Below are 25,446 nucleotides of genomic sequence, written 5' to 3'. Positions count from 1 at the left end.
CTCCAGGTAGAGCTGGAAGATGCGACTAGGAAGAGAACGTTTAGGCTACCTTTCTTAGTCTGCTGTGACCGCAACAAAAATCCAGATAAGTTGTGTGAAACCAATGGATAACATCAGAAAGAAGTTTGTGCTCATCAACTGTACATCTGCTTTCATGGTGTCACACACATTCGGTTAATTTATATATTTACAGCACTCTAGCAGAACAATGCCACGCCAGGCCCGTGTGTGTGTGTGTGTGTGTGTATCCTTTTCTATACAACAGATCACCAACACTTTCCTCAGTATAGCCTTACTAGGATTAATAAGAAAAAAGGCAAAATTGCAATTAAACAAAAATGACCAACAATGAAGAAAAAGGCTGTGGACTCTGCAGCCGGTACAACATAAATACATTCATCAAATAACTTATAAAGCAGCAGCATGGCAGATAAGGATGAGCAATAATAGCCGCGGCTGCAGCTCACAAACATATTTAACTGTGTAGTGCACACACACATACAATGCTACCTGGCAACATGCATCCATAAGGGGCTCTGTCTCTATAGATCCATCTAATCGACAGGGTCAACATCAAATAAAGCTTCTGCATAATGTCAACTTGTGTCTTCACTGATTGAAATACAGGCAGGGGCTAAAAATTGATAAGTGAATTAATAAAAAAGTTTCTTGACATCAACCAAACGTTTACTTTCGTCTGACATGTTTCTGCGTATATGATGTCAAAGTCGGCAAGTTGTGTACCAAAATTTTTGCAGACTTTCTGAGTTGTTGTTCCAACTTGAGGGGGTGTTCACGTGAAGTTTCCCGGTCGGGAAATCTTTTTTCCGATTATTTCAACACCACATGAACGCAGGGTTAGTTCACGTTGTAAAGTAATCCACCATTAGAGTGTGCTTGCATGTATGTGATTGCCTAACGCAGCATCTTGCCAGATGATGTCACATCAAGGCCTGATTCAACTTTTTTTTGCGGGAGCTCTCTGCATGACGGGAGCTCTCTGCATCGACACCCCGCTGCACTAATAATTCGGAGCTGAGGATGACTGCTCTACAGTCACAGGAGTTTGTCAAAAACAGCAAAAAGGCCGTTATTATAACAAGACACTGAAGGTAGAAGTTTCGCAAGAAGTCACATGCACCAGCTCACTTCCAATATGTTCAGTCTTATGATTATGATCACTTATTTGCTCTACAGTCATGCTGTCAGAGCTAGTTTACATCTATTCTCATATTTCTAATGTAAGATGTTACTTACTATTACACCCTGTTTATACTTCATGAGCTTTAGGTGAATCAGATCTTTTCAGCATTAGAGGGATGGATTGTATAATTATATAATTCACACTATTGTTATATTTATCCCTCTTGTTTCTCTTGTAGATGCCAGTTTTTGTTTAGTTACAAGAATTGTTAAGTGTTGTATTTTTGCTAAAGGTGTATTTCCTCTGTATTATATTAGGCTGGATTGTATTACACTTGTTCTGGACACACTATTATTATCTTTCATTTCTGATCTTCTAAAAAGTCTTTCTAAAGCTTTTTTTAAACTGAAACTAACAGCCAACAGCGCTCAGGATGTTATCCAATATAACTATGATAGATTTGATCATGTATCATTTCTGATCTAATCAAGAGTATGTCGGAGTAGATTGCATCAGATTGAGTGCAATTAGATTAGACTAGTTTGGATTATTTCAGGTTGCAGTAGGTGCTGTTATAAGGTGGCTGACTGCTGTTTCTAGATTATTCTTTACTCACGTCCCTTTTCAGTGTCCGTCTTTCCTCAGAGGTATCACACGGTGAAGAAACTGTGACTCCAGTGGGATCACATCCAGGGAGGTCTCATGTGCTGATGTTATCCTTCCTCTGTTAAGGGTTTCAGGGATTCAGAGGTGAAACTTGCTCCCTCTTTGGCTCTGGTTTTCTCGCTCCTGTGTCTCTGTGTGTCCTTCAGAAATATGCACTTAAAGCAGTGAACAGGGTTTGCAACTATCAGAGCTACTGTTGCCATTGTAACGTCACAAAACAACTGTGAATATTCTAATGAGCTGATGATTCTGTTCTGATCGTTGGGCTGCGTCACGGAGCGTCGCGCCAATTGACCCGCGTTATCCTCTCTGTCTCATCTCTTATCCTCTCTTATCTAGTGAAGTAGAAGTTTTCTTCTATGCACACGCAGGCTGTTGGCTGAGTACAGCGGATTCATATATCTGCAATCAGAAAACATCGCAAGTTTGACAACAACCTGAGCAAAGACGCCACGGACGCGTTTTAATATGAGAGAGATGAAGATCGACTCAGAGCAGCTCTCTCTCTCTCTCTCTCTCTCTCTCTCTCTCTCTCTCTCTCTTTCTCTCTCTCTCTCAGTGCACAAATTGACCACATATTTGGGCAATACACAAAAACAGTAGTATTAGAAATAAACATTAAGATTGATATACGTAAATTATATATATGTGCATGTGTGTGTCTATGTGTACGTGTATATGTGTGTATGTATATATACATAAATACAGTATATCCTATTTATGCATTTGTGTGTGCGCGCGCGCACACACAAATGTGTGTGTCAACAGATCATATCACACTGTGTATGTGTGTGTCTGTCTCTTTTTCTAAGTTGTTCAACAATCAGTATAGGGCTGCAACTAAAGATTATTTTCATTATCGGTTATCCTGTCAATTATTTTGTCGATTAATCAATCAATTGTTTGGTCTATAAAATGTCAGAAAATGGTAAAAAAAAAAAAAAAAAAAAAAAAAAAAAAGTCGATCACTGTCTCCAAGATGACGTCCTCAAATGTCTTGTTTTGTCCACAACCCAAAGATATTCAGTTTACTGCAACTATCAAACATAGAGGACAAAAGAAACCAGGAAATATTCACATATGAGAAGCTGGAATAAAAGAATTCAGACATTTTCTCCTTAAAAAATGACTCAAAATAATTAATTGACCGTCAAAGTAGTTGGCGATTCATTTAATAGTTGGCAACTAGTTGATTAATCACCTAATCACAACAAATTTCAGATTGCACAAACACTGATCCATCACGACCTGTGTTGATCCATGCAGTGTAGCTCACAGCAGGCCTTATCCAGCCTCACACACATAGACACCATTTTTAAACTTCTGCACTTTGATAAAACACATATTACCATCACAACAACAACAACAACAACAAAGAAAAAACCACATGCTGTTCAAAAATCCCAACTTGTTCCTGCATTATTATACTGCAGAAATAGTAATATGAAAACTGCGGGGATCGACAGTCTCTTTAAACCTCTCACCACTGAGAAAACACAACCCATAATATTCAGGAAAATATGAAAATACAACAAATAACTGCTTTATAAATTGAAACAGACTGACCGATTTGTCTTGATGTGAGAAGAGACTCTGTGTCACTGTGGATTCAAATCAAATCCAAATCTTCACAAGATGACTGAAAATTCAGCAACTATTTTACTATAGAAATATAATTAAAAACACTGCAGTGACCTGCTGGCTGACAGCAGGCATGTAATCACTGTGGAGGACGGTGGGTCATAACTGTTGTTCCCCCTTCTGCCCTCCACCTGAAAATAATCTGGATCCGCCCCTGGCTGGAAAGTGAATGAAAACTGAAACTACTCTGCTATAGAGTACGGACAGACGGCACACAACTCTCAACTTCCTCATCTGATTTAACAAAAACCACAGGAGAGAAGAAAGTTAACGCAGAGGAATTGCAGTCCGTTTGATATAGGACTGCAACTCCTTGGCTTTATTGCTTTTTAAGTCAAAGCACAAAATTGATTGATTTATTTTATTTTATTTGCACACATATAAAACTGCATAAAATACAGATAATGAAAAATTAAGAGATGTGTCAGGAGAGGTCAAGAAGCCACAAGCTTATACATCAGACCTCCCCTCAACTTAAGGAGAAAAACAAACAATAACAAAAAAGGAAAAACAAAACTAAGCTAACATAATTTAGGAAAATAGGCTACAACAACAACAAAAAAAATCTTAACAAAACTCTATTAATATGACTAATAAAAGTTTATTGACCTCAATAACTGGACTTTAGTGTTGGTCATGGTGGGAACCATGCTAAGTCGGTTGTGCGCCCAAGCAGCTGGTGGAAAGCCGAAAGGGTCACAATTGGTCTCAGTTTCCCCAGCATTTTAAACACCACCAGCACGCACCAGGCCCAGGACACATTCACATACACACTGCTAAAATAATGTGGCCATATAACATTGAAAAGTTATCAAAATCTTGAGTTTTCTATGAAAGCCTTTGACATGGCAATGCATCTACTTCCGATGTTTCACCGTGAAACAGGAAGTTATTGTAACTCAAAAGTCCAACCTGTACCAAATTTCTCATCTCCAGACCATCTCCGAATGTGTCTGAGTGATCGGATGCATATTCAATGTGTCTTGGGTTCATTCACACATGTACTTAGAGCTGTCCACTTGTGATCAGATCACCCAAGATGCATTTTAATGCCAGGTGTGAACAGAGGCAGAATATTCCTCTGAGTTTAAATGATGATCAGCTTTGTGTAGTTTATGTCCATCTCTTGACAGTTCTGATTGGTTTAAGAAATTCAAACATTACAGAATGTTTTCTTTCAACTTTCTCAGAATGACAGAGGGTTAAACCTTTCTGTTTGAATTGATTTCAGAACAACAAGCTGATTTCATTCAAACAACAGGGTCCCTTCAGGAGAGGCAGGTATGTTAAACTTACAAATCAACACATGCAGGATTATGAGCTAATCCTTACTGTCTGTTGTAATATTAAACCAGACTACGTGTGCTGCTAGCATCCCCAAGATGCTGCTGTGTTCATTACAACCACAATATGAACAAACAACATCTAATGATTTATCTGTTCTTAGAGCCATAAGGCCAATTTATGGCTGCCACATCCACACACATGAATATGCACACAGATGCAAACATGCATCAGGGTTGTAAAAAAAAAAAGTTAAAAAATAAATAAAATTGTGTATACAACCGCTGAATGAGACTAGGCCTAAGGAGAGTACATACATACAGTGCACAAAACAACCAACCACTATGTTTTTGTAGCGCACACACACTTGGTGCACTTGTAGTGTGGACAGTCCGCCTGGCCACAGATTTTGGGCTGCAAGGACCCTTGTAGACTTGGACAGACGTCGTCACAGCACGCAGACCTACATAGACGCGGAAACAATGAATTGGCCTTTACCAGCAGTGGAGCTAAAAAATTAAAGTTTGTCCTGTGGGTGCTGCTAAAGGAAAGGTTATAGGGGTCATTAAATCTTAAGGGTTCATCCTCTTGAGAGCAGGAATGAGTTTAGGATATTTTAACGGAAATCTGTCCAATAGTCTTTGATATGTCTAATTCTGAACCTGAAAATGTGAAGTCTTAAAAAATGTCTTTTGAAAATATTTTATTTATTCTTGACAACATGTATTAATATAAAAGTTTTTGCTGCAGTAAAGATCTCTCCAGTGCTGCCACTTCTTACAAGTTGAGCTTCTTTTTTTCTGAATGCAGCACTAAAGAGACGTGTACCGGAAGGGACCTGTTTCAATTGGGATAAATCATGTTTATTTTTTACTTTTCACCTGCCTGATATTGTTGTTCTGCTTTTTAAAAGTAGTTAAGAGTATTGTCCAGAGGAGCTGCTAAATGGAGTTTGTAGTGAGACTGTTTTCTCAACTGCTGGTTTCAATCTCAAGTACAAACTTTAAACCTCAGTGTCACTCAAGTCTACTTTTTTTTTCCTAAAACAGGTGTTTAGTGTTGAGGAGCAGTGTACATACAGTATCTGCATCTTTTTGTTCAGGTGTCAGTTTGATGATGACTGACCAGGTGACCTATGACCTCTTCATTGTGTCCCTGGTGGTTCTGCTGCTGGTTCTGGTGGTTCTATTGGTTCTCTGTTGGACCCTTAAACTCAGCAGAAGCGGGTAAGAATCTACAACTGCCTCATACAGACGTCAGCATGTTTCTTTTTACATTTAGGTGATGTTTTTCTTTGTGTGATGTTTCTGTTCTGCTTATCAGGACTGTCAAACTTGAGACTAAACAAAATAAAGTATCCTGGTCTTTTTCTAGTTACTTTTATGAAATGTCCTCCTTCAGCTCAGAATAGATGTTCTGAAACATGATCTTGTTTATTAAAACATCATCAGAGTGTTTCTCTGCAGCACACTTAGGTAAGTGTGAGCTGTGGTTCAGAGTTTTGTCTTTGTGGGCTCTGATTCCTTAGAAACTTCACACAGCTGCAGATCACAGCAGGACAACCCGTTCGCATCCTGACCATCAGAACTGAACCAAACCAGGTCCACCAGCTGCTGGACCACCTGCTGGACCGAGTCCTTCTTGAGGTGGAACCTGGAGCAGAACCTAAAGAGGAACACAGAGAGGAATTTAGAGAAGAACGTGGATCTGATTTTGTATCAGAACCAGAGATTTCAGCAGCAGAGTCTGTCCCCAGCAGAGGTAGGTGTTATTGAACCAAACCTTTTCAGGGCTATAAGAAGTTAGATTTCTCGTTCAATACATCTCCTTCTTCTCATGTGGAGTGTAAATATAAACACAGATTTAAAAAAAAATTTTAAATAAAAAAAAAGATAATAACTCTCACCTGAGACAAAGCTGTGATTTTGGGCTGTAAAATGAAAATGACTTGACTTTTAAGTTATTCAGACTTTCAATCTAACCTTTACTTTTAATCAGTTCAGCTCACAAAGCAACAGCTCCATCTGCTGGAGATAAAAGGGAACTGCAGACTTTTCTGTCACTGAACCCTTTTTGCAGGAGATCTGACAAAAGACTGTGGAAAAATCTACATTGCTCACATTTGAATTAATTGACATTTACAGAAGTCTGATGTAGATTTGTTTCTCTCCTGCAGCAGTGAACACTCTAAACAGCAACCTGTGGAAATGGATCACATTTGCAGCTCCTCCTCCAGGTGAGGAAAAAGATTTTCAAAAGTTTGTATGGATCTGTAGTTACATAAATAAAATACAATAAATACATACTCTATTAAATATAAAATGGTTATGATATAAGTTGATATACTGAACATATTTACTGCATAAAATATCATTTTTATTATTCTAATGTATCCCTTATTTCTCTAATTCTACATTTAATTGGGTAAACCATAATATAAAATATTTGTTAATATAACAAATAAGTATACAAGGAATGTATTTATTATTTTAACATATAGTATTACTGTATATAATAATACTTCATGTTATTTTTATATATTTTTTATTTGCTGTACTATTATTTTGTTTTCGTTACATAGTAATTCAACATTATTCATTTAAATTTATAACATTTGATATGTCGTATTTTTTCTGAAATTTTTATTCATTATTATTTAAACTTAAACTTAACTTGTTATATTTTTAAAGTAGTTTATAAATCAATTAACCTTAATGTCCTGCTATGCAGCCAGTCCCCCTGCTGCTCAGGATAAGGATCAAACCGAGGACCTCCATTCCCAGGGGTCAGATGCCTCTCTCCCCTCTCAGAGCGCCTCCTGCAGTGCATGCTGGGAGAAGGAGGAGCAACATGATGAGTCAGAAAGAGAGAAATAAATGAAGCAACTGTGAGGATAAAGGACTTTTATATTTAATATGAATAACACTTAAATACATATTGACTGATTTTTTTTCATATGGTATTCATATGAACATACTAAACACATACTGTATTTAGTAGCAATAAAAATTATCGAGGTGCTACTTTTCCCCTTCTGTGCTTACTATTGTTAGTCCCTGAATTAACCTTAATCCCACCAATTAGGGTACCCGCAGACCCTAGAGATATACTTTTTGTCATATCTCACAGGTGCTTAATTCTGTCATTCATATTATTTATGACTTGTCAATTGATTTGTTCCTAATGACTTTATATCATTGTTTTCAGATTCTGTTTTAGTTAGGGCTTTTAAGAAATACCAATGTATTGAGTTCATGTTTGCCAAGGATCCTAATTTAAAGTATAACACACTATTAGGGGGGTAGGAGCACTCTGTCCGTCATTTTGAAGGCTTTGTGGAAAGATTATACTTGGAATAAAAGCTGCAATTTGTATTAAGTAAAGGTATTTCATTTTGTTTTACACAGTATGCAAATTAACTGCAATTCTCCTAAAATAATAATAATAATCAGATGACATTAATTACATAAGTAATAATGTTTTGAGGAGAAATAAGTTAATATTTTGCTATGATGGTTGTTTCTTACAGTAGTTAATTCTTTGGCATCCCAGTCGGTGGTCCTGATGGTGGATGAGGGTTAAAAGACATGACAATCAACTTAATACTGACAGCCGCTTCCGGTTCTCTGTTTTGACACTTTAGTTTATATTTAGATCACTGACGGAGCCTTTAAATTAAATTGTGTCAGTTTCATTCATTTATTATTATTTATCACTGATGTTTAATGTTCATAGAGGGCCTGAGAAAACTAAAACACTAAATTAAACTGTTGGTTTCACTGCAGCAGTGGAGTGTTGCATTTCCTCCTGTGACCATGTGGGGGCAGTAGGAGCCAATATTCCATATAATAGAATACCAGCATCAGTACAGTAACTACTGATAGGTCAACAAGTTCCATATAGTTCATTAATTCATTTCAACACTTGTGCTGTAAAATAAAATAACAGACGAACTGCAAAAATGTATTTTGGCAGTTTTTCTTTTTTTGGCAGTTTAAGGATTCATAAAGGTTTTTCATATCAGTTGAGAAGAGTTTAAAGTTAGGAATATTGTTTGTTATTGATGATGTATGGATATGATAATTCTCTAAAAGACGATATTAAAGAGAGCTTGGTTGTCATTGCCTTAAATTGAGTGCAAAGTCTTTTAGAAATACATTTTTAAAACTATATAAAAGTATCAAATAGACTATATTAAATAACAATATGAGTCCAAAACTATACAAAATAAAATAAAATTGTGATTATCACTCACTGGTTCCTTTTCTGGTACTGAAAGAAACTGTATTTTAGACTCACTGGATTGGATGAGGTGATCTGGCAGGAAACTCCTCCTCTTAGATTTTAAACTTTTAAACTGAGGGGGCGGATGCAATCTAAACATCTGTGATGTGTTGAGGTTAAGGAAGACCACTCACACTAACACAGAGGAAGTGATGTGTGGTTCTCTATAATCTTATTTTCCATGTCAGTTCATGTGTAAACTATGGAAAACTATGCCAGAAAACAACAGAAAAACACATGGAAAGTTAAGAATAAATAAATAAAATTCAAATATGAGATGGTAAATTAACTTATTTTGACTTCCTAAGTATCACGCTTTTGTTTTAGCAGATTGGACTACTGTAACGCTCTGTTCCAAAGAAAACTTTAAAACAATTACAACTCATCCAGAATGCTAAGTAAGTGTGCTTACAAGAGCAAAAAAAAAGCCAAACACATCACACTTCTTAAAACCTTGTGTCAGTTTTAGAATCCATTTTAAAATCCTCTTACATGTTTTTAAATCAGTCATCAGCTCTGGCTGTAAATATATTTCTCAAATGCCAATTCCTTATGAACCCACTAGAACCCTTGATCATCAGGGACCGGTCTATTAGTTGTCCCTCAGGTTAACACTGAACATGGGGAAGCAGCTTTTAGACAGTTTAAGATGGGCCCCATCTGTAGATACTTTTAAATCCAGACTTAAAGCTCATCTGTTCTCCAAAGCCTTTGACTGAACACTAGCTTAGACCTCAGCAGTCACTTTAAGTGCTTCTATTACTAGACATGTTTCATGTGCCTACATTATCATGCTTTTATATGTATTTTATGTTTACACTTGTGTTTCTGTCATGCTTTTTCATGTGTATCTACATGGTTTTAAATATTCAGTTTTACATGTTTTTAATTTATTTTAGTTTGATTGTTTTAACAGTTATGTTATTATCCTCACATTGGTGTTTTTATTTAATAACTTTAATTGTTCTTGCTACAATATTATTTTTATTTTATTTTCTGTAAAGCACTGTGAATTGCCCTGGGTTTGAAATGTGCTATATGAATAAAGTTGCTTTGCATTGCCTACAGTAACTCACAATGACTTTTGAAGCACCCTGGAGTCATAATTTTGAGATACTATGATACCATTTCTACTCGGTCATCTTTTTTACATTTAATTTCATTTAATCATCTGGCATTTCCCTTTTGTCCAAAGCAACATACAAATGAGTCACAATCCAAGCCACAGTAGATGAAGGAGAAGTCTTTGACAAAAAGTACCTCAGCGCTCAGTCCCACATTCATATTAGGTGAGTAATTACTCTCGGAGGAGGTAGGTCTTCAAATTTTTTTTGTTTCTCTTCCTGGCAGAAACGGGCTTAAAGGGATAATTCAGGGATTTAGTATTTCACCTCCATAAAGGTGGTTAAATAAAAGAAAACAATGGTCAAAATCTGAGCAGCAGAGGCAGAGATATCCTGATTTTAGTCCCTTGTATGAGTGAAGCTCCAGAAACACTGCATTTCCCATAATGCAAGTGGATAGAGTCTTTCAATAGACCCTCTCTGCCTAGTAAAATCACACATCTTTGAACCTCCACACCTTTGTAATGCAGGCTTTCTGTTCATCAGAGCCTATTTCTCTGAATTAACAAAGGTCCTCTGGAGCCAAAGAGGACAATATACAACTGTTGTGATTGGCTGATAAGACTAACCATGACTTCATGTCTAAACTTAGTGGAATGACTCTTTAATATTCCAAGCTCAAATGGGATGAACAAGCAGCGACCACCAGGCAACAAGGCAGATACACCCCCAAACACACCTGCTAGTTAGTAAACTGGTATTCTTAGTTAGCTAGTTAGTAAACTGATATCTTTGTCAGCTTGTTAATTAGTAAATTTGTATCTTAATCACCTAGCTAGTAAGTAAACCGGTATTTGTATCAGCTTGCTTGCATTTTAATCACCGCCCTAGTATATAAACTGGTATCTTCACCAGCTTGTTAGTTAGTAAAGTGGTATCTTCATTTAATGTGACTAAATTGGTAATATAAGTGTTTAAAATACTGCGTATTGACAAAATTGCATCATATCCATTAAACTTGGGTTTAATTACAATGAATGATTGACTTTGGCTGATGTGAGGCGTCCATGTTTGCTTGGTTTTCAGGCGCTTCCATATGATTAAGAGCCAAGTCAGATATATCTGGACTTGCAGAAAAATCAGTTTCCCAGTTTTAATTATGACTTGGAGGTTAATGTGAGCGCAATTTACAAGTTTGAAAACTCGTAATTATGGTAATTCAAATACGTTATGAATGCGACATGAGTTAGCTAAGTAGTTAACCGCTAGTTAGTTAATTGGTCCTTGGTATCACTAGGTTTTTATCTGCTAGTTAGTAAACTGCTAATCAGAGAAATGGTCCTACATCAGCTGGTCCTACATTTGCTAGCTAGTTAGTGAACTTTTACTTCATCAGCCAACTATGCTCTCTAATATTCAATTGATGGGTAATTTTTATGTTTTTCTTATTATCGACAAATTTAATGTGGAGAACCAAACTAATAATGAATTGATCCTTATTGATTCTGTATATCCAAAGCCTGCTATATCTTATTCGAAGACCTCCATTATTGTCCAAAAAACTATTAAAGTTGCACACGACACAACGTTGCTCTGATTGACATGTTCCTTCACATGTTCCAAGAGTCTGGTCACGTTAGTTTGTTTAGCAATGTCTCTAAAGACTAATAACAATTATCATTTTTTCAGTCTCCAGAGAGCAGTTCCATGTGGATGTGATTTGTTGTCAGTAAGAAAAATTGCCAGCTGTGTCCTTTAATGAGTTTCTTTAAACTTGTGTTCAATAGAAGAAACTTTTCTAGTCATTTAGTATTAAAATTGATAAAAAACTGGATATTCAAAGCTTTTATCCAGTCCATTGTATTGTCTATGGTGATAACTATAACACTCATCCTACTTTAAATGTTAGATGGAGTCAGAGACAAAAACATATTATCATTCAATGTTTCAACTGTAAACTAGTCACTGCTGACTGAACTGGTCGTGAAGCCAATTTTTTCTTTTAGGTCAAACAGGAAGTGACTAAAATGTTTCCTAAACCAACTCACCCTCTACGCTGATAAAACAACACACACACACACACACACACACACACACACACACACACACACTCCCTCTCTCTCTCTGTCTCTCTCCCTCCTCAGATATCTGTTTCTCCTCTGCTGTCGCTCTGATACACACACACACAGAGGGAGGTAGATAACTCTGTGATTCCACTGCTGAATTTTTAACGCTGTTGTGGAACTTTTTTTTTTTCCAGGCGGGTTACTGTGGCACCAGGGTACTGTTACACCGACAGAGACAGAGAGACAGGGTTCAGTTCAGTTCTGTTGTTTACTGAGGCTGGACGGACAGAGACTGTTCATGGGGTGTACAGTAAGTTTATCTATCTATCCATCTATCTCTCTACCTATCTATTGCATGCTATTTTCTGCTAACATTTTTATTTCTGAGGTTTTCCAGCTGTCTCTTAAAATAAAAGCACATGTTAAATTTTATGTTTTCACACCATAAATATTATATCTCACATGTGTGAAATTTACAAAATCAAATTCACATGATATTGATTTTCAGATATTTTACATGCAAAAACATCAATTTCACATGTAATATCACATGTGAAAACATTTTTACATTTGGTAAATTTACATACGTAGCCTCATGTGTTTTTGGACATATCACATGACAAACTTCACATACTATAGGCAGATGTTTTTTTCAGACATTTCACACGTAAAGTGTAATTCTGAAATGTGAAAACAAACTTCACATGCATGTTTTGTATTGGGTTTCCAGTTGTTTTCATGTTAACTAAAAGTGCCTGATGTAATACATTAACTTTTTTCAACAATCAAACTAGCAGTCATATACTGTATGATACTGTGCATGAGTGACCTGTGACCTTTGACCTCCTGGCTGTCTGGTCTTGTAGTTCTGTTGTGAGTGAAGAATTAGAAACAGAAAGACTGAAACTTAAAATATAGTTACAGATGATGAACAGTAATTTTGAGGATTTTTTAAAGGATTTTAATGCTGTTTATTAAAAATAAGTTACTGTAACTTGTTTACTATCACGCCAGACAGATGATCTTGTCATGCTCGGCACCTTTAATTTATTTATCTTTAATTTATTTGAATTATTTATTGTAGGAGGTTTGTTTGTCTGTCTGTGCTCTGTTATGCATACCAGAGGACTACATGGGTCCATTCGGCACCGAGTAACCAAGATCCAAGCTACCAAGTTGAGCGGGTTCCAAATTATATTTAATAATGAATTAGTCTTTCATTATATTTATTCTAATCCGATTTTTACTTATTTGAGTTTAGAAAATTATATTAACAGTCACTTCAACTGATTCTTTAGTCAGTACTGTCATTGTAACAGTAGTTCTTTGTCTTTTTCCTGAGAAAATCCTGTTTTTCTGCTCTCTAGACCAATAAGACTGGGTCAAAACCTAACATATGGCTGGACCATGTATGGTCTATGTGCAAAACCGTCACCAGTTCATTACAGGGATAGTCAGTGGTAATATCTATAATGTGAATTCTTTGATATTATTGTTAATCTGCAATTTTCTGTAGTGGTCCCAGTATTATTTGTTGTTAAAGTGTACTGAAGGAGCATATCATATGGCATGGTTAAGTTGCATCTGAGTCAAAAAAAGGGTATAAATACAAGAACAAATCTTTCCACTGATATATTTGGGATGTTTGATTTGAAAGAGAACTTATTTTAATTTTAATTATAACTATTCTAATTATCTACCAACTCCCCCTGCGTTCATCTGTTTCTATCTGCAGATGTCTGTAAACATATTGTGTCATCCACATGTTTACGTAGGATTAGCATGCTAACTGTCTGTCAGCTGTGTGACTTTATATCTGTGCTGTGACATCTTTCAGAGCACACAAATACTGTAAACACATCTGTCGCCTGCCCAGCACAGTGCTGTTAAACAGGAAACACCGAAGCTACACCTTATTTTTATACAGTCTGTGGACTACACACATGCTATGCTAACAATGCTAGCCATGCTAACTAGCTGCTAGCCACTGTGCAGGCTGGTAAAATGGATCCAATATGTCTCTTTGTGTTTGCGGGTTGGTGCTCCCCTCAGTGTCAGAGCCTCCGTGTGAGACGTTTTGGTCTGTAAATGTGTGTTTTTAAACTTATTTCAGGGCTGCGCTCAGAGGCTCTGCTGTAAATGTCCCCTGGGTATGTAATTGAAACTGTTCGTATCAATTCATTTTGAAAGAGCAAGGGCCAATGGCGAGACACCGGGCTGGCCAACCAATGGTGTAACTTAATCACTCAGTGATTCAGTCATTCAGTCAGGACAGACATTTGGGGTTCATGGACATTTGGTCCATGGTCAGTCCAGCCAAAGGAATAAATTCTAATACAAATCTGTGATGTTATCTTGTACTTCACACCCCCAGAGGACACGACAACATCACAGTCACTTTGATCTGGGTCCCAATCAAGATACATAAAAACAGAAATCAACTGAAATGGGGTGTTAAACTGCTCTTTAAAGAGTAATGCCAATTTCACAAGAAACAGGCAAGAGTGATGAGTTTGCACAAAGTAGTGCATAAGATAAAGAGCAGCACAGTGTCCTACAAAGCAGCTAGTGACTACATCAGAATGTAAACAATCATAATATATATTTTCTAACTTGGTATTTGCATCCTCTGATATTTTCAACGATTTTTTTACTCAAATCCTAGTTGGATCAGAGAGTAGTTACAGAGCTCTGAGAATTCAGAGATTAACAAAACAAACTAATTAACTTTTCTTTCGTTATTTTTTACAATTAAATTGTTGTCACCATAACTTCCTCATTCAGCCAATGCACAAATCCCATTAGAGAAACATGTAGGTCAGCGTATTTGGGGTCAAAGTTCGACTTGGAATTTAGAAAATCAAGAGAGGACACACACTGTCTCCATTGGAAATAAACTGCATTTATTATTATTTGTTTTAACCACTATTTTACCAAGAGATTTCTCTCCATGCTGCCATTAATTGAGAGTCACATAAAAAAATCTATTATACTTGCATTTTTCACTCTATGGTTAAAGTTTTCAGTTTGTTGCACCTGTAACCACACCCAACATTGATGTCACGGTGTACTGACACACCCTGGTGTACACCTCTACATCACTGCAACAGCAAGGAGAGAGGTTAACCAACTGGAGGTTGACAGTGATCTTTGCTTGTAAAATGTTGATGAATAGTGTCTTAGATAGTGGACCCAAAAGTCCTGCATCATGTTTTGTCTTGGAGAGGGGGGCAGGATTTCTGCTCTCTATTTTGCACCAGTGTAACACTCTGTGGTTGGTTGATCTGAATGTCAATCAAAAGAAACTATCTAGAATTTTAAACATGTTAAAGTCCACAGTGGACTAGACTTAATTCTGAAACCTGTAGCCTCCTGTCTCCATCTCCTCAGGCCCATCCTGTCCTGATGCTGCTACCATAGAAACATGACCCTCAACACCCAGAGAGAGAAGGAGCCCCTGCGGCGGCGAGGCAGCACACCTACTCCTCCCGCTCACTTCTACCAGCACCCGTCCTGGACTCAGGATGCCCAGCTGCCTGGCAGAACCCAGACTGACCTGGAGCAGCCCCGTCCCCAGCGCAGACACCTTCCTCTAGGACAGTCGGCATCCTACCATCCTGGAGACAAGTCCCTCCACTACCGCGCACAGTGGAGTTCAGACTCAGATGATGATTCACAAAGCGACTCGGACTGTGTTTACAGAGTGATGTTGTTAGGTGACCATGGCGTCGGAAAGACCAGCCTTGCAGGAATCTTTGCAGGAATCACGGAGAAAGACGAACAACCTGGAGGTGGGTGGGTTTGGTTATCTGATAATTTTAACTAGGTGAACTATTAATCCTTAATGTTTTCACTTTGAACGAATGCTATATTTGATACTTTTTCTTGATGACACTTTTTTCTTGTAGCTGCTGTTAATTGCGCTCTATAAATGTTCTTCTGAATGTTGGTCCTGGCCAGGCTGCACATTTCCAGCAAATAATCAGATTAAAGGGAAATTTCACCATGTTTTATTTGGATGTCCAATCAGTGTTTATGGTAAATGTAATCAACTGAAGCAATAAATTCCTCAGTGCATGCTATATTGTCCAAGAAATCTGAGTTTTCCTGCTTGGGGAGCCGTGTCAGCAGTACCTTCATGTACCAGGATGTGTTGTGTGCAAGCTTCTGACGCAGCCGTAACATCGGCCTCTCTCCGCTGCTTTTCTTCGGTTGCGTACTCTGGCTCAAATAAATACGGCTGAATATCAGAGTCAGCCAAAACACTGTTAAATGTATCCTCATCCATAACATCCTCTGCACTCATATTATGGGATGCCATTTTCGCTGTTGGAAACGTAGCTAGCTTGCAATACCAAGCAAAGAGAACAAGGAAGTTTTGTTTTTGAGTGCCATTTAGAGCACACCCCCTGGCTACCCAGAGGCAGAGACTAGAAATCCAAGGTGAAATAGCCTGTAGTTCTTCCTTGCTCCCAACTACATAATTGTGCACGTCAAATGACGGTGCTGGTGCCAGAAGAACAATAGATTTGGCAGCTGTGCCCCAGAGACACAGATAACATTGGCAACAACTGCACTATATCCCTAATTTTGATAGCTAGAGATAAGATTGAATATCGGCGAAATGGTCCTTTAAATATGTTGCCAGGAAGTAATCCAAGCATGCAGAAATAATGAATGTTGCATTTGCAAGAGAACAGCTATAAACTAGAAAAAAATTAATCTGTTTTTTTTTTTTTCAAATATACATTTTAGACTAGACTACACTTTATTTAACTTCTGAAAGATGAAAGTTGTACATTTTTCCTCTTACAAATAAAAAGTTGAATTTGTAAGGAATAAAGCACAACTTTCCTTAATTCAACATGCTCTGGGGTTTTGCTGCTACAGCCTTTCTTGGTTTGGTAGCTCATGGAGGCCGATGTTAGCTAACCTCAGACAGATATTGCTGTATAATTGAAGTCCGTTTTCTGACTTTATGGCTTTTATCAACTAATACAAAGAGTAAAAACTGATCCTCAGTCTTAATTGGCAATGTTTTAAAAGAATATTCCACTGATTTTCCACATTAAAATAAGTTTACAGGTTATACTTAGTTCTACTCAGCCATTGAAAACAGTTGTATAAGGTCCCCAAATCTGTGATGACATAGTATTGTCGGTTATCTCAGCTTGGAATTGGATATTACAAATTTATCAGAAAGTCTGAGTAACAAACTGGAGTTGTAGACCATCGATGAATGATATGAGCTGGATACCAAACTCACAGATGGTGCACATTCATTCTCCCACTGGCCTTGCCGCCATATTCCCACTCAGCCCACAGACTTTACGTTAGAATACCATCATACTTAAAGTTTTACAAATATAAAAACTTCATGGATTAAAGAAATAGCTTGAGATAAATCAGCTTTTTTGCAGTTTGAGGTGTTTGGTTAAAAGTTTTACAGACATCTACAGACATTTATAGCAGTGGTCTATGTAGAAAATGCTTTTCCGGCAGCAGGGGATTTCTTTAGTTGCAGCACCGCAGTTGGTGTCTGGGAAAAATTGGCAGCGAGACTGAGTGACTGCACCGAATCCAGCTCTCTTAATACACTCGTGGTGTGGAGATTGAAAGACATGTCTATTTACCAGGCAGGGAGGCTATACTGAAACAAACTATCCAGTTGCATCATAGAAAACATATAATCCAGTTTTGGAGCCTGACCCATACTATGGACGAAAAGTCTTGATATCTCAACCATTTGACCATTCTTTTTTGAATTTTCACAAGTCCAACAACTTTGTGCAAGTGATGGACTAAATCATTGGATCACTCATAAGGACAAGGCTAGTGATTTTCTATAATCTTTTTTATTGTCAACAAATCTCATGTACAGAGCCAAACCACATAATACATACTGTAGTAGGATGAGTTCATTGTTGGTTTGGGTCTTGACACAAGATTTTTTGACCATAACAAAAATATAGAAAATCGCCAGCCTTATCCTTTAATGTTTTCTATTGTTGTGTTGTAGCTTTCACTCTAACTTAGACATCAGCAGATTATTCAGTTTCTGCCCTGACTTTGTTCTGACATCACAACCTTGAACGACCTGATATCATTGATCGGCTCCTGTGTCACGTGTTGCTTGGCCTGAGGCCATGATTGACAGCCTGTATTGATCAAATGATAGTCTGACATGATGTGTGAGGGCAGAGTCTGTCTGCTGTTAGTTTTCAGGTTGACTGAGCTTCGTGTTTGGTTACTCTCTCTGCTTTTAGTTTAACATGTTTTATTGTTGTTGTCGTTGTTGTATGCTCACAGTCCTGATGCTCCTATTTGCTAGTTATTGACTGTGTTGTCATTGTTGTTTACCAGGATGTTGTTTGTCTCTTTTTGACTACAGATATACAGTGTAACTGTGATTTATTGTTGATCCTCCATGTTATTTATTGTTTTTAGCCACATAGCTGCATGAGTCTAGGGATGATGATGTTGGACAGCTGGTCAGTTGGTCCACCACTGGACTGAAATATCTCCACAGCTATTGGATGGATTGCCATGAAATTTGTGAAAGTAATAACTTGGGTGATTTCATGACTTTCCATACAGTTCTGCTTGAGAGTTTGTGAACCCTGTAGAATTTTCTGTATTTCTGCGTAAATATGACCTGAAACCTTATCAGATATTTACACAAGTCCTAAAACTAGACAAAGTGAATCCAATTAAACAAATGAGACAAAGATCGTCTTTTTCATTTATTTATTGAGGAAAATTATCCAATCATACACATTTGTGGGAGGCAAAAGTATGTGAACCCTTGCTTTCAGTAACCGATGTGACCCCCTTTTGCAGCAATAACTTCAACCAAACGTTTCCAGTAACTGTTTATCAGCCCTGCACATCAGTTCGGAGGAATTTTAGCCCATTTGTCCTTACAGAACAGTCTCAACTCAGGGATGTCGTGGGCGTCTTTGCATGAAAGCTAAGTCTATGCTTCAGGTCCTTCCACAGAATTTCTTCTAATGCTGTAACCATTCTTTGGTTGAGCAACTTGTCGTTTAGTGTTGTTGTCTTACTGCATGACACACTTTCTGTTGAAATTCAGTTCACAGACGGATACCTTGACATTTTCCTGTAGAATTTGCTGGTACAACTCAGAGCTCATAGTTTCATCAATGATTGCAAGCTGTCCTGGTTCAGAGGCAGCAAAGCAGCCCAAACCATGATACTACCACCACCATGTTTCACAGATAGGATAAGGTTCTTATGCTGGAAGGCAATGTTTGCTCATCGCCAAACAGAACACTTCTCATTCAAGCCAAAAAGTTCAATTTTGGTCTCATCCATCCACAGAACATTGTTCCAATCACCTTCTGGCTTATCCATGTGGTCTTGAGCGAACTGTAGACGGCAGCAATGTTCTTTTTGAAGAGTGTCTTTTTTCCTTGCAACTCTGCCATGCACACCATTGATGTTCAATGTTCTCCTGATGGTGGACTCATTAACATCGACTGTAGCCACTGCAAGAGACCTTTAGTTTCCTAGACATTACCCTGGGATCTGTTGTGGCCTCCTGGACTATTACACGCCTGCTCTTGGTGTGATTTTTGTTGTTCAACCACTCCTGGGGAGGGCAACAATGGTGTTGGATGTCTTCAATTTGTATATGTTCTGCCTGACAACCGACTGGTTGAGTCCAAACTCTTTAGAAACGGTTTTGTAACCCTTTCCAGCTTGGTGAGCATCAACAACTCTTCTTCTAAGGTCCTCTGAAATCTCCTTTGTGTGAGCCATGACACACTTTCACAAACCTGTGTTGTGAAGCTCAGAGAACTCCAGATTTCTCTTCTTTAAATAAGGCAGGGCCTCCCAGACTCACTTGATTGTCATCCCATTGATTGAAACACCCAACTCTTATTTCCCCTTCAAATGAATTGATAATCTTAGGGGTTCACATACTTTTGCAACACACAAATATGTAACATTGGATCATTTTCCTCAATAAATAAATGAACAAGTGTTAAGTTTTTGTCTCATTTGTTTAACTGATGTCTCTTTATCTAGTTTTAGGACTTGAGTGGAAATCTGATCATGTTTTAGGTCATATTTATGCAGAAATAGAGCAAATTCTAAAGGGTTCACAAACTTTCAAGCAGCACTGTATACCACCATCATCAGGTCAAAGGTTGACTTTGTCCAATACTTTTGTTTATGATCAAATACCTGAAAAACCAATGACATACCCATCAGCCACAGCTGTACTTTGTGTTTAGTGATAATTAGCAAATGTCACATATTGTCACTGTAAGTATGTTAACATGCTGATGTTAGCATTTAGCTCAACTTACAGCTCTGCCTGAGTATGGCCTGACAGAGCTGCTATGGTGGCTGCATCTGGATGCAGATTCTTAGTCTTATTGTATGTGTTTATTTTGTTACAGAGGATACATATGAGCGAACACTGACAGTAGATGGAGAGGAAACCACACTCATCGTCATGGATACCTGGGAGAACGACAAACTGGTACATGGAGAGAGAGTGTGTGTGTGTGTGTGTGTGTGTGTGTGTGTGTGTGTGTGCATGTACAGTATTGAAACATGATATGTGGTTCTGAAGAAGGGGATTAGGGGTACATGATGTCCTGCAGAGGGACAGGGATTTAGCTGATCGGAACAGTTTGGCAGCTGTTGGATTCTTGTCCAGATCCACATAAGATAACAACAACAAGGGTGCTCACAGTTTGTTCTCCACACTTGGCCCTGAAAATGATGTGATGCCACATTTGTGATGCGATTACAACAATCATAAACTGTAAATAGTGCATGAAAGTGACACTACAGTTTGTAGTCTGGTAGTGTGATAATGTGCTAAAAATGGTGATGAAAGACACACATTTTCAAACACATCGCAGCAGTGTTTCTGTTGACCGAGCAAGCACATCCATCCTGTCAAAGTTGAACAGAGGTGAACTCTGACCTTCAAATCCACCAGAGCTGGCCAGACATTTCACTGAAACAGGAAACGCACACTCGAATGGGCTTTAAGAGAAGTGAATGGCAAACAAAGTATGTCAGCACCTTTAGCTTGGTTACCAATCTTTGTGACTGTGGCCAAACTTCCTGTAGCTCATCCACAATAAATGGCATCTAATGGTTTACCAGTGAGAGGCTTTTATTGTGGAACAGCTGAAAGTGTTTGGTTTACAATATCAGTATTGAAAACAATAAATACACTCCTTTGAAGCTCTGACAGTACAACAAATGAATGCAGATCAAAAAACAGTAAGGCCTGGTGCTAGATGAAAATAAGAACAGGTAGGCGTAGAGGAACTTATGTTGTCTTAATGTTGATGGAGATTAATCGGCTGGTGACTCTGCCCATTAGGGGGAACACTTTCAGAATTTGACAGTTTTCAATACTCGTTCACAATGCAAATCAGTCACTGCTGAGCATGTTTGGAATTTCTTGCCCAGCTCAGAGAGGATACTGTGGACTACAACAGATTAAGTTGTCTTAAAGGGGACCTATTATGCTCATTTCCAGCTCTATATTTTTATTCTGGGACTCCACTAAAGTAGCTTTGCATGATTCAAAGTTCAAAAAACTCCTTAATTATCTTATACCAGGGGGCCTGGGTCAAAAATTTACCATCTTATACCCTTTATGCAGCCCTTCAGTTCAATCTCTGTCTCTTAATAGGCAGTCTTTGCTCCTGTCTCTTTAAGGCCCTCCTCCCAATGAGCCCACTCTGTTCTTATTAGCCAGCTTTCCAGAAGCCTGATGAGAGGCAGCTGTATCAGAGTCATATTAAGTTACCGTTGATGAAAACCTAACATTTCTTGCTTTACTGCTTCACATTAAAAGCTTTTAAATGACTAAATAATGGGAGACTTTCATTGTGAAGAATTTACAGGAAATTAAATATGTTCATCACTTAAAAAGCAGAGCTTCATCAGTGGCGCTAAAAAACAGTCACATATGGAGATATTTGGAGCTATTTGTTGAGCAGCTCAGTTAGAAATAATGCAGGGAGGACTGCAGACAACCAGCACACCTCGAACAGGTAAACAACCTATTTTATTTTGCCCTGTTGTGTAATGGAGTCATGGCTTGGTGTGACTACCCCCAAAACAATGGAAAAATGCCATAATGTTAGCAGAGCGGAGCAGTGAACCCGTGTGCTGTGCGTGGAGTAGATGACCATATAAAGAAATCCTTCACAAATTGACATCAGCTCAGGCTGAAAGTAGAAAAAAACGTTGGAAAGTGAGCGTTCAGAGCAGTCTGAAGTCAGAGATTTTTGCTCACAGGGATCACTTCCGCATATGTTTATCTCATTATTTGACACTTTAGCCACATTTAATATGAACATCCAACACTGTAACATTATTATATATAACTGAAAATAAGGAAAAGCACAATAGATCCCCTTTAATCTGAGCCTAGAGTTGGACCATGGAGTTTAGGACAGACCCAGAACACACTAAAGGCACTGCATGTCCTTGTGTCTGGACAGTCTCCAGACATATTTAGGCTGCATTGCTCCCTCTGCTGCCACTACAACTTTGACCAGAGGAACTTTAAAAGTGTTTATCGGATCAGTGTTTAGTAGCACTTAAAATTTGGATTTTTAAAAAAATAGATGTTTCTCTCTCTCCCTCTCTGTATTTATGTCTCTCTACCTGTCAGGAGGGCGAGGACAGCTCCTCTCAGGACAACTGTCTAAAAGTGGGGAGTGCTTACGTCATTGTCTACTCCGTCACCGACCGATCCAGCTTCGACTCCGCTGCCGAGCTCCGTATCACACTGCGACGCACCCGCCAAGCAGAAAACCTTCCCATCATCCTCGTGGGCAACAAGAGTGACCTGGTCCGGTCCAGAGAAGTCGCTGTGGAAGGTAGGAGACAAAACTCACAAGGGATACAAACATGTATATACAGAAAACTGCTAATGGCTAACATTTGACTGATGCAACGATAATAATATATTCTCTATTTCTTTTTTTTCCCAGAGGGCCGAGCGTGCGCGGTGGTCTTTGACTGTAAGTTCATAGAGACATCTGCATCTCTGCAGCACAATGTGACTGAGCTCTTTGAGGGCGTGGTCCGACAGCTCCGGCTCCGTCGTGACGGCAACGAGGCAGTCCAGCACCGACGCTCCATCTACAAACGCAAAGAGAGCATTACCCAGAAGGCTCGGCGGTTCCTGGACCGTCTGGTCGCTCGCAACAACCAGCGCATGGCGGTCAAAGTGCGCTCCAAGAGCTGCCACGACCTGGCCGTCCTCTGAAGACACCTCCTGCCAGGAGCGTCCGGTTGAACTTTCTTTGGCTCGTTGAAGTTCTCTCTGGTTGTGATGTCATGAACGATGTCATTGCCATTGGTGTAGGCGGAGATTCCCGCAGTCAGCGAGTCAAAACAATCAGCAATGAACAGAGTCAGCAGACAGTAACATACTCGGTGCGATCAGTGTGACCAACTTGTTTTTCTGTTTGACTGTTTGGTCTCAAAATGTTTGTGACTTTTCCTCCAGACGACCTAAATATAAAGATACCAGACAGACTGTGAAGGATCATCACTGTAGGGTTAAAGGTTGGTTCTTGTTATTTTATTTTATTTTTTTGTATTATTTTATTCTCCATCATGGAGGTGGTCCTGTAGTTTCCTCTGTGTCCACTGTGCTGTTCTCCTGAGGTTTCTACTGTTTTTGTTTCAATACTATGCAGAATAAAGTCTTAAAGGAACAGTCCTCTCAAAATCATGTTTTACAGACATCCAATAGGGATGACCACCACTGTGATATAAATATGGATTTCATTTCAGATATTTGTCATTTTGTGCTTTTTTCATTTTTAATTTATTATTTGCCAGTGACCTCTCACCACCACCCTCAGAGTGGGGCATAGCAAATTGTCAATTGTTTTTTATTATTTTCATTTTAGATAATTTTATTTAGTTTTAAATTATTATTGTCATTTATTCTTACATTTCCCTGTATTTTTATTGTACATAGTTGATTTACTCAGATTTTGTGTATCTATGTTTTTACTTTTTCATTGTCTTATTTAGCTTTTTATAATTTGATTTTTGAAATTTTTATTCTAATTTTTTCAGGCGTTTTGTTCATTTTATTTAGTTTTAAACTTCTTTCTGCAGGTGCTCCAGGGATCAAACCTCTGTTTTCCACTTCACATAAACTCCTAGATGTTAACTGTTGCCATGGTGACCTGGGATCCGTTACTCGCTGTTGAAGAAGAGGTTGTTTACTGGGTGGTCATCATGACGACGAGTCGCATGTTGACACCACTGTGTGGTTGACAAAAAACAGGCGTTGGAGTGTTTGGCTGATGAATGGAGCAATGTCTTTTAACGGTACTTTTCTGCCCTGAGTTAAGCCTCTTAGGCTGCATACAAAACCTGTGTCTGTCTCTTGGAGTCATTTCTATAGGTTGTAGATGTTAGGGTTCAGTAACATCTATAACCTAACCAAACTGATTGGTTAAGCATGTTCGGTATACACAGCCTGAGGGCAAGCCCTGCCTGAAAGGCTTAGCTCAGGGAAAAAAACTTGCCATCATCGGTGCCTCATCAACATTGCAGGCTTGCCGGGCTAAAGCAGAGGTCTGGCAGTCTGTTTGCAGAGGCAGGAACCTTCTTTCTGTCTGTGACTAAGTCGGCCTTGCATGCTAGCCTCTGTGAGGCTGTACTTAGGCACAGTGGTACTTTGAGCTCAATATTAACATCAGCATGCTCACAGTGACAGTCATAAACAAGCCATAAACCAAAGTTTTGATCAAATTCCAAGTCAATAAGTATTATTGAACAAAAGTTTGAAGTAAGTTTGATGATGGTGCCTGATGAAAAATTAAGGGGTCACACCAACATCATCAGGATTTATCCTCATGAGTGTCTTTACAAAATTTCATGGCAATCCATTCGGTAGTTTTTGAGATATTTCTGTCTGGACCAAAGCAGTGTGCCAACAGACAGACTGACATTGCCATTCAAAGAGCCACGCCACTAAAAGTAGGTCATGCCAAGGCTTATCAGCTGTGAAAAGTGAGCAACTGCCCTGGGGCCCCAAGCCCAAAAAGCCCTAGGTTTACTGTGTGTCAGATGCTTTTTGGTAATTTGATTATTTGAATTTGCACCACTAAAGTACAACATCAAGTGGATCCTGCAATACAGTATTACTAAACCCTTTTGTCAAAATCTTGTCCTAATGTTATTTTAATTTATATTGTGCTCATTTTCCTGAATACAGTTGTGTTTCTTCAAATTATCACAAACTAACTGACATATAGAAAAC

The 25,446-nt window shown here is 38.4% G+C and overlaps 1 protein-coding gene across 1 annotated transcript; it reads left to right on the top strand.

Annotated features, from left to right (window-relative positions):
* The first annotated feature begins 12,226 nt into the window (after positions 1-12,226).
* On the top strand, positions 12,227-23,954 carry rem1 (RAS (RAD and GEM)-like GTP-binding 1). Its single transcript, XM_044347690.1, has 5 exons — positions 12,227-12,459; positions 15,540-15,940; positions 20,579-20,661; positions 22,828-23,035; positions 23,150-23,954. Exons 2-5 carry the CDS (start codon positions 15,574-15,576, stop codon positions 23,425-23,427), a joined length of 936 nt encoding a protein of 311 aa, XP_044203625.1. The 5' UTR covers positions 12,227-12,459; positions 15,540-15,573; the 3' UTR covers positions 23,428-23,954.
* The last annotated feature ends 1,492 nt before the right edge of the window (positions 23,955-25,446 follow it).

Source organism: Thunnus albacares, chromosome 4 (genome assembly GCF_914725855.1).
Source record: "Thunnus albacares chromosome 4, fThuAlb1.1, whole genome shotgun sequence".
Taxonomy (NCBI): domain Eukaryota; kingdom Metazoa; phylum Chordata; class Actinopteri; order Scombriformes; family Scombridae; genus Thunnus; species Thunnus albacares.
Note: the sequence above shows the minus strand (reverse complement) of the source record. Positions and strands in the feature narration are given on the sequence as shown.

Excerpts from the sequence above, each read along its gene's own strand:
- rem1 (XM_044347690.1), top strand. The coding sequence starts at position 15,574 with ATGACCCTCAACACCCAGAGAGAGAAGGAGCCCCTGCGGCGGCGAGGC. Across the intron at positions 15,941-20,578 it reads GAAAGACGAACAACCTGGAG|AGGATACATATGAGCGAACA; the intron begins GTGGGTGGGTTT and ends ATTTTGTTACAG. Across the intron at positions 23,036-23,149 it reads CAGAGAAGTCGCTGTGGAAG|AGGGCCGAGCGTGCGCGGTG; the intron begins GTAGGAGACAAA and ends TTTTTTTCCCAG.